The sequence below is a fragment of the Lotus japonicus genome, chromosome 2 (assembly GCF_012489685.1).
Source record: "Lotus japonicus ecotype B-129 chromosome 2, LjGifu_v1.2".
Classification (NCBI taxonomy): Eukaryota; Viridiplantae; Streptophyta; class Magnoliopsida; order Fabales; family Fabaceae; genus Lotus; species Lotus japonicus.
This window is the reverse complement of record NC_080042.1, coordinates 90842615-90853213: the sequence shown is the minus strand read 5'-3', so window position 1 is coordinate 90853213 and position 10599 is coordinate 90842615. Positions and strand designations below refer to the sequence as shown.

General features: G+C 33.6%; 2 protein-coding genes across 2 annotated transcripts; one reads left to right on the top strand and one right to left on the bottom strand.

Moving 5' to 3' along the window:
- The first annotated feature begins 4087 nt into the window (after positions 1-4087).
- On the top strand, positions 4088-4717 carry LOC130740938 (phytosulfokines-like). Its single transcript, XM_057593671.1, has 2 exons — positions 4088-4308; positions 4416-4717. Exons 1-2 carry the CDS (start codon positions 4201-4203, stop codon positions 4536-4538), a joined length of 231 nt encoding a protein of 76 aa, XP_057449654.1. The 5' UTR covers positions 4088-4200; the 3' UTR covers positions 4539-4717.
- A 2779-nt stretch (positions 4718-7496) lies between these two features.
- On the bottom strand, positions 7497-9234 carry LOC130740937 (protein PHLOEM PROTEIN 2-LIKE A10-like). The gene has a single exon (XM_057593670.1). The coding sequence runs from the start codon at positions 9036-9038 to the stop codon at positions 7767-7769; it is 1272 nt and encodes a 423-aa protein (XP_057449653.1). The 5' UTR covers positions 9039-9234; the 3' UTR covers positions 7497-7766.
- Between the last annotated feature and the right edge of the window lie 1365 nt (positions 9235-10599).

Below are 10599 nucleotides of genomic sequence, written 5' to 3'. Positions count from 1 at the left end.
TTTAATATTTTTTATACGGCGAATTCGTCAAAGATTTGGATGAAGTTCTAAGTGCAAGAGATAATAAACATATTGTTGTTATCATATTATTTGGAATAGTAACAAGGCATCAAGATACATTTAATAAATTTGATCTATATTCTAAAATAAATTTATGTATAAAACACCAACATGCTCAATATGTAAATAACACCGACCACTAAAAACAATTTCTAAGGGAATATCAGTTAACTGCTAGGTTAAAACACACTACAGTAATGTTCAATCGTGACATTGCTGAAGCAGTGTGCTACAGAGACATGTTTGTCCGTACAAAATATTTCATAATTAGTTGAACAATATTTAATGACAATTCCAACTAATATTTATTTCTTTGCGGGTTATTTGAGTGTGACGCAGTTCATACCAAGTAATGACGTGCTGATTTAAAACTTAAAAATTACTGAAGAAGATGAGTTCCTCAAACTGTTTCCACGTACAAACATAAAAATTTGGTTTGGTGCAAAGATCAATATGTTTTTCTCACTTTTAATTTAATTTAAGACACGTTAATATTAAGTCAAAATTTAAATTTAGTTTTAATTATACAATTAATTATGTAAAAACCGGAGCATGTTTTCTTTTTTCACAACAAAACATTTTTTTTTAAATAACTAATGGGGATATAATTTTCAAACCACAAATAAAAAAATTAAATAATCTATAATTATAATTAATAATCACAAATTTAATGCTTTTAAAAATGAATTAAATTGTCCATGTGAGATAGATCAAGTGGTAGGAGCTGGGAGACATATGAGTTGGGTAGTGGGAGGTCCAGCGATCGATTCCTGACGGGTGCAATTTAACTTTCGAGATACAAAAATAAAAAGAATTAAATTGAAATGAATTATGAGAAATTTATTACACAATAATATTCGGTCAAAATTTCAAATAATTATAACATTGACTCTTACACTATTTAATTAGTTTTAATTATGATTTTTTTTTTAAATTAATTTTAATTGTGAAAATTATAATAGGAAAATAAGTGCCAGCATTAATTGAATCATTAACCATACATTTAAATTTTCATTCATTTATTTTTTAAAATTAATGATTATAAATTTAATGCATTAATTACGTTCATTTATTGTTAAAAATTCATTCTTCCAAATTAGTTTCAAAACTGTAATTACGTCCATTTATTTTTTACAATTAATAATTTAAATTTCACGAAACGATTGAAAAATATTTTAATTCAATTACTCATATTTATTATTACAGCGTACAATATTCATTGTGTATGCTGCGATTGAGGAAATTGTGAGCACTAATGATTGGTTTTACCATGAGTGCATATGTCACGAGGCAGCATCCTCTTACGAAGCACTTTATTATTGTTCGAAATGTAACATGCACATAAATCCTCCCACACGGTAAACTCCAATTACCATAATTTAATTAATTAGATTCATTCTCAATTTATTTATTTATTTAATTATATTTACATTAGGTACAAGTTGTTAATTTATGTTGCTGATAATGCTGAATTTGCAACTTTGACAATTTTTTTATCACGATGATTGTGCTTTGCTCCATAAAACAAGCATCACAATACTGCAAAAAATGGAAAAGGTAAACATGTACATGTAAATAAAATTATTTTTTAATTTCACAATCCATTGATAAGATATCTATTTTTTCATTTTTTTAATTAATCTAGAACGACTGCATGGAACGCCCCCCAAAGAAATAAGTGATTTAGTGCACAATCAAATTCTGTTCAAGGTCGAAGGGAAGGACAACTTCAGAAGGGAGTTTAAATCAACATTTAACGTCCTCAAAATTTTCACATAATTTCAAAATTCAAATCAAAGTTTAGATTTCATATTCTAATTGCTAAATCTTTATAACTACACTTTTGAATTTGTCCACCAATATTTCATGAGATTATAATCATTTATCTTTATTGTGAACATTGCAGGATTTAGAACTTGCCGTTGGGAGCTTTAAAGTCTAATGCTCAAATGATGTCATTTAACAATAAGGAGTATTTTCACGTTTTAAGTGTAACCTCAAGTTTTTTTCGGCTACAAGTGCTTTTCACCACAGTCGTACATTTTCCCCTATTCGAAAGTTTTGTCAGTTTATTTTTAATTTTATTCTATTTTCACAGATCGATCTCATATATTTGCCCCTAAAACACAGTGCTTTGCAGCAACAACTATGCCAACAATGATCTTTTTCTTTTTTGCTAAAAAAACTTTATACTTCAATCAAAACACAAATGTGCAAAAAAAATAAAACAACAAAAACCAAACCCGTCACCCTAATTACCCAATAAAATTAAGTAATATTTGATCAGTAAATTTTAAACTTACATTCAAAATTAAATTCCTCCGTGCAAGGCACGGGTCATATACTAGTATATATACATTTGGCTTAAAAAAACTGGCATTTTTATTGATATCCATTTATAGCTGCTTAGCCTTACTAAGTCAATAACTTAATTAAGTTTATGGAATTATTGGTTACTTTACATAAATAGAGTGTAAATTGTAACAATTAATAAATTTGCTCTTTGTTTCTAAAAAACACTGAAACAAATAAAATTAGAAAGGGAACCAATTCTTTGCTAAAGCTATTCTGATAGTACCAAATATATGTTAAATTACTTTTGGTGAATTAGTTATTTTAATAGAAACCAAAGCGAGAATATATACTAACAGATCCTGTGACAAAGTAGTGTTAATCAACAATTGACTGTCGGATTTGGATTCCTAGATGATAGCGTTATTTCATCTTTGCCGAAAGATCATTTGACATATATAACAGCCAAAGCCAAGGTATACGCTCATTGAACGTGGAATTTTATCCTTACGTGTTGAAGTGGACTACTTGTATCAAAAATACTAAACCATATTCCTTCATTTTCATTAATAATTAACCCTGTATAACAATAAGTACATCTTGAGTAAATGCGTATAATTAAGGAGATTTAAGTTGTCCTTTGGTGATGTGTGTCTCTTTGCAGCCACTAGGGATCAAATTCCATTATATACCACTAGGATTAGTACTCCACTCTAGACCCAGTTTGTCAAGACATGCATGCATAATTATGCATATATATAGTTCTATTTGTATGAGCTCATCAGCTCAGCAATTATAAATCAGAACCTTGATAGGTGAATAATATCATATGGGTCACACAACTCATTTATTGTAAGAGTCGCGCGCGGAGTAATTTATTTTGTAAAATTTGTCAGTTAATTAACTAGCTAGTAATTACTTGTGGAATATAATAATACTAATGTTAGTACAGAGAAAAGGATTTTTCTTGACAAAAAGGGTCAGAAAAAGCATATGATTCTGCATTTAAGTCCACAATTCAGTGTTTAGTTTGACACTAACGCGAAACATGTTCTGGCATAGCACTGATGACAAGCTGAGACTAATGTACACAGGCAAACTTTATTCCTATAGTTAAATCTATATTCGAAATCACACACCCAAAAGATGCTGGAATAGTTTGTGATCTTTAACAAAATAAAATAGAATATGTTGGGTCGATGCAATGTAAGTTTCATATAACTAATGCTTGTACTTCATTTAATACAGTACATTTTTTGCTTATATAAAAACATAACTATTGCTATGAATGAAGAAAGATTAATGAAAGCATATTGGAAAGTCTCATATTAGTATATTAGTACCTAAAATAATGAAGGGTAGGGGAAATATTACTACTTGTACTGTATTTTGGTTTTGCTCAAATTTTCCGTTATTGATAATTTGAAATGACCACTTGTTTAAAAAAGCAGAAAACTTTTGACATATCCTAAGAGTATTCTTGAGATACACGTTAAGAATGAAGTAAAAGTAAAATTATTTCTTAAAAACTAAATTTTTACTTTTTAATGAATAACTTCTTCTTAACCATGAGATTATGATGTCATCTTTACCTGAATTGTAAGTTGATGATTTTACTCTACTAATACTAGTACTAGTATTAACCCTTGATGTCTTTTTCGTGATAGAATTTTGATTAACGGCTGCAATAAATAAGTCTCAACACCACCTTCCAAGTTTCACACCTCCTCCTTATCTCTATAAATTCCAAACATGAATCCCTACCACAAACACACACATACACACTCTCTCACTCTATCTCTAATTTAAGTTCTCTGCCTTATATACCTTAAAGCAAACCTAGTTACTATGATGAGCAAGATCAAAGGCACAGCCCTGTTCTTCACGATTCTGTTCCTCTGCTACATGCTCACCCAATCCGCACGCCCTGAACCAGATTATAACAAGGAATCGCTGGTATTTAATTAATTGCTGCTGTTATTAATTAGCTTTAACCTCTTTTTTTCATCCTCTTTTGATGTTTAATCACTGTCTGATCCTTAAGATTTCAAATAAATGTGTAGGATGTTGAGGAAGTTGATAGAAGTTGTGAAGGCATCACAGAGGAGGAGGAGGAATGCTTGAATAAGAAGACACTTGCTGCTCATATCGACTATATCTATACGCAGAAGCATAACAACCCTTGAAATGAAATAAAACATTACTTCTTCTTCTCTAATTTTGCTCAGTTGTAGTGTATTATTGTGTATTTGGCATTAGGTGGTAGCTAGCTGGTTACTTGGCCCAGGCCTCCAGAGCTTCTGTAATTTCTTTTTTCTAATACAGTAGCTTTTTCTGGGTTGAAGAACACAATCAACAATATAAAGAGCACATTATTTAAGTTTTATCCTTTTAAACCAAAATAGGAAAAAATGTTTCATTACAGTAACATATATCACATTAAGTGGATAGACATCTCCCAACAAATCATTCTTTATAGTTTATAGACACCGCTCACTCGCTCAGGGATCGAATCATGAACTAAATGCTTAAGGAGGTCAGGTTGGACCTTATTTTAGTATCAATTTCTTTTTTTTCTCAATTCAATTATAAAAGAAAAATGATGTCACAGAAAAGTTACTGGGTGTTGACTTGTGGAGGTAGCCATAACTTAATTAGGATTTAATGCAAGCTATTAGTTCTCCTCTGATTCAGGTATTCAATGTCATCAACAACTTTTGGAGTTTCTTTAGTTGAAAAGATTGATCAAAGTGGTTGGCAGTTGAGCTTCAAGCCTTCAAGTTATAATTTCAGATGTTATTTAAAACTTCCCATTCGACTAGGACAGATAGAGAAACCTCGAAGCAATAAACTTCCTTTTGTTGTTGACTTATTGTTGCAAGCATTAATATACTCCTCAATATTTATGCCACTGAGGCACTGACACTGTCTTCGCGTAGCCTGAAAAATCTAGAGAAATGATACCTTAATTTATACTCTAGTTTTAAGAAAAAATAAGCAATAAACAGAACATATTGGAGGAGCATCATTTCTTGAAAAAATAAGAAATGATACACTTGAAATTAAGGGAGAAAATTAAGGGAGAAAGACTCAATTGATTAGAGAAGTTTTTGAAAAATAGATGTTAAAAATCGACCTGGACCGCCTACATCATACAGATTACAGACTACCTGAATCCCTTACATTTCCTATCCAAGGCATATCAATTATGTAACTAACTTCTTCCCCATAATAATTTCATAATGATAGTGGTTCCATCACATGTAAACAAAAGTGAGGTTTAGCTTACTTAAACGCATACGATATGAAGCAAACTATACATCATACATGTTCATTAGTGCAGTTCCCTGTCATTGCCAGTCAGATATAAAAAATTACGCTTATTGTAATGATGAAAAAATAATAGGAAACAAAGAACGTGTAGGGACTTACACAAGAAAATTACTGGTACATGTCAAGTGTCATTGGTAAGAAGATTTGTTCTTCTAACCAAAGAAAACAAAGCAGCAAAAGAAGCAAGTAAAAACATTCAAGAACACACCAAAATGGAGTGGAAATGCTCAATTTCTTCCTCCCCTTTACATTCATGTTTTTACATCCATACAGGTGGTAAAATCCTAATGAATGAAATGTTCAAGAAAACAAAAGACTAGAACAGACTAAAGACTTTTAAGAGATTATGAAAAGTCTTTCATTCAGCTAGGCTTCCTTGTGCTACGTTTGGGCCCAATATCAGTGCACATAAAGAACAATAGAGGTTTAGCCGGCTGATAAAGTGGCCAAATTTAGGAACATGGGTTATAAAAGTGTATAATTGAAAATACAGAGTAATTGCAAAACTGAGAGAAGAGGGGGGGGGGGGGGGGGAGCCCTTCCTTTATTCATCATTTTCATGAGATCACTAACAACCACTAGTCTTGCACACTTCTTATACTATTACGACCCAGCAATAAAATTTTCATCATGAGAACTGGAATAAGAAGGGTAATAATAAAGAAGCATAATCAAATAATTAGGATCCAAGAATCACTTATGAAAATTCTGAGACTTTGAGTTTCACATGTTAAGTTTTGGTTCATTTGGTTAAATCTTACCCTAAATTCAAAAGTCAGTCACTCATTTTATTACTATAACTAAGTAATTGATCCTTAATTATTATAGATTTGTCCTTCAATTCCTTATCAGGTCTTTACAGAAATTTCATAAAGATCCACGTTAATCTTCAAGGAGTTAACTGACCTGGAAAGTCAATCAGATTGATTGCTCATGCTATATATTTGATCTAATCATAATATTAAACTAGGTTTACCTTATAATTGTGTTAAACAATCAGGGCTATTTACCAACTCAGTCAATAACCTAATTATATATCAAGAGTTGTCAGCTCCCAATGCATATCAATCATAACAATAGGAGAAACCCAACTAAATGAAAAGGGGAAACATAATTAAAAAATCCACAAACAAATTAAAACATTCACCCTCAGCCTCCTCCGAAGGATTGGTTCCTTATGAGAAAAAAATCAAAACAATCATAATCACATCAATGAGTTCCATAACTACAACTAAAGGGAAAGAGTAATGAATCACATGTGAGCTCTATCTATCTCTCTCCCTATAATTCTCTCCTCTTTGTTCTCTATTGTATTAGTATTTGCTCCCTATTTATACTAAAACACAAAAGCTGCAAAGGACTTTTAGGGACGTGCACAAGAATATTACTAGAACAAGACAAGTGTCATATTAATTATAATACAGTTAAAGCACAAATAAAGAATAATAGAGGCTCAGTCAGCTAAAAAAATGGCAAAACTTATGGATAGGGGTTATGAAGTACAACCTTATAATTGCAAATACAGAATAATTGCAAAGCAGTGAAATGCCAGCTGCATTGGCGTCGCCGCGTCGCCCCTGCTGCATGGAGTTAGCAAAGCATAAGGTAATCTCACTCAGCAGTCCACCCTCTGATCCAGTTTTATCATGAAACAGAGTTGTAATATTCGAAGGAAAGAAACAGATTTAAAATGACTACCTATTTGAACATGAACACCTGGTCAATAGAATATCGAATCAACAACATATACAGAAGGGTGTATTTACAACAAGATACCAATTCAATAATGTGTCCAATACTGTAATCATTGATGATTGAACCCAAAGCAAATAAGACTGCTTGATGATGAATGCCAGGGCTTCTTCTTTGAAGGAATTCTGGAAGTTAGTTATCCCATGAATGATAGTCCAGTGTAAGAGGAAGACATCATGCCTATGGTCACTGTATATTCTTTACAACAGTAAGATTTTCAAAATCATTTACAAAATTAATCCATGTATATACAAAGATATTATGATGTAGTTACATAGCCAAAGCAGCATGATAAAATTCTTCTTGTTCAAATGATCAATCACAACTACTTAAGCAGGCACCAAAGCCCTAGGGCAATCCATTACGTGCAGGCACAATGAGATACAAATTGTCGCAATAACAGAAAATTTAGCAGCAGCATATCTCATAATCTCAAGTACTGCATCGTGAACACTATGAGCACATCTTCTCACAGAAGCACACAATGTTTTCAAAACAAACTCCATGAAAGACCTAACCGTCTCAAACGTCACCCTCCCGGTCACATCAAGAACAAGCCTCCTATTGCTGGGAATTGCCAATGTGGATGAAACCTTACTGACCCATCCACTCTTATTTTCCTCAACACAAACATCCCCTCCCTTTGATTCCATTGTTGATGTCTCTACACGATTCGGAGTAGTTTCCCCAATATCCAAATTAGAATCTGAACCTGAACCATCACCGGGTTTTGCACTTGTCAACACATGGTGAGATGTTTTAACAAAACTCTCAATAGCACCATTACAAACAGACATCAACATATCTCTCACACTATCCTCATGCTTGGGGTTAGTTAAACCAGCAAAGAATTGATCATAGGTGTTGATATGCATAGTCTTGTCAAGAAAAACCGCAACCGCGGTGCTCACGAACAATTGAACGCAATTCCCAATCAATTCCCCGCACCTTTCATCACAAACAGCATCAACCCATGCAGGAACAGAATCTGAATTGGAGGAAGCATTTCCCACACCGCTTGAATTGGATTCTCCGCCGAATTTGTCATGAGATTGAACACCATCTGAACAATAAAACGCCAGAACCAGGTTCCTAGCAAAGCTTCCAAGAACCACAGAAGCAAACCCTGACCCCTCCGGTGTTAACAGCTTGTCAAGAACACCGTCCACGACGCTCGAACCGGCGCCAGTTTGCTCGGCGCTGGTCCGGTTCGCGGATTGGTTACCGCGCAATACACCTACAGTTACGGCATGGGTTACGGTGGTAAGAGAATCGGAGAATTGCTGAGAGCGAGCTACCTTGGAAATTTGGTTGAGGCTCTTTGGCACTTGATCCGAATCAGATTGCAGAAACTCCTTCATGTCTCTGGAGATAACTCCGATGGTGTCTGCGGATTCTGCTACGGCTTCTGCTACAGAAAACAAGGCACCGAGAAGCTTGGAAAGCTTCCTTCTCTTGCGAGCTATGGAGGGAGCGTGATAAGCACTGTAAGCGCAGAACCCTAATGCAACGGAAATGAAGATCCATTTCTTCCTTTTACGGATGTAATCAAAACCCTTTTCAACTAATTGCAATTCTGGTAATCGAAATTGCAGTTCCATTGCAGCAATTGGAATCAATATGTTGCAGGAAATGGAAGAGGAAATGAATGTTGATAGATAGATAGATAGAGCAGAGAGAGATGGTGGTGGCGTTGCGGGGAGAAAGTGTGTAACGGGTGGAAGCAATCGAAGCAGTTATCTTCTTCACTCTTCCTTGAAGCTGTCATACTCAACATACCGTTTTTCATTTTTTTTTACCAAATCCGAATCACAACAACCACTAAAATATATTTTTTATTTTATTTTGTAAGATATATTGGGGATGGGCTTGGTTATGGATTGGGATGGGCTTGGTCATGGGCTTTTGTAAAAGATTAACTTTCTTCAAGTAAAAAAAATATCAATAGGTGAATTGAAGAATAATGGACTGAAGAAAATATGAACAATAATGTGTAGCAGATTCAAACTAGTTATAATTCTTCCTCTCTTACTCCAATTGATGTCCTGATTTCAATTTTTTCAATTATGTTCGGTTAAGAATAGGGATTGGAAAGAAAGTATGGGTGGGAAATAAGGTTGGGCCATTGGACTTGGTTTGGGGTATGCAGCCCACCAGCTTGTCTAGCCCACCAAGACATAGGTTATTCTACTGGAAATCATGTGTATGGAGCTTTGCTGTTGGCCGTTGTCATTCCTTTTTCCGCCACTGTGTTGCCGCCCTTTCCCTGTGGTTGGCTAGGGTTTGGAGACTCAAGCTAGTGTTCTGCTGACCCATGTTCTCTTGGGCCTATCTCCTCTTGGGTCTTTTGCAAGTAGTTTTTAATCTCCCTTAGACAAACTTTCTGTTTTGTGTAATAAGGATTTGTGGGTCTAACTGTTATGAATTATATTGTACACTGCATTTGGGCTTATGGCCCAAATTTCCTCACGATTGTATGTGTCGTTCGGCTATCTCTGTTGAATGAACTTTGAACCTTTGACAAAAAAAAAGGGCAAAACAAAATGTCATAGCAACACTAATTTGTTGAAATTCATACAATTCTTTTTTTTTTGAAAAGGAAATTCATACAATTCTTATTTAGTTAGAAATGAGACTCACGTGAATTGTAACCGATCAATGAGAAACTTGTGATTAGCCAGCATGAAATTACGGGAATGGCGGAATATTAGAAAGAGAATTTTGCAATGTACCTTTGCTCGATAGTCAGGACCTCAGGAATATCAGGGTTGAAAAATATCTTTGTTCCATACATTGAGTTTTACATTATATCTTTACCTTCATATAAAATTACCATTAAAAAACACTTTGTTTATGTGATGTGTAAAAGTAAGATGTTAAATAAGTTTAGAGCTGTTAACCCTAAAAAATTTAACTTTTGCTATGTCAATAACAACAACTTGGTTATGAGAAGTGTCATTAGAAAGCAATGCGTTAAATTATCAACGTATTCACCAAACAATGCACACTCCATTTTGGTAAACAAAATATTTAACCATCAATTAACAATTCCATATTAAGAATCTCCGTCTTCCCTTTTTCATACAAGATTAAAGATAATTTTCTCAAAAATGTATTAGTTGTACACATTTAGCGAGAAATTGCTGAAATATCATAATTGAC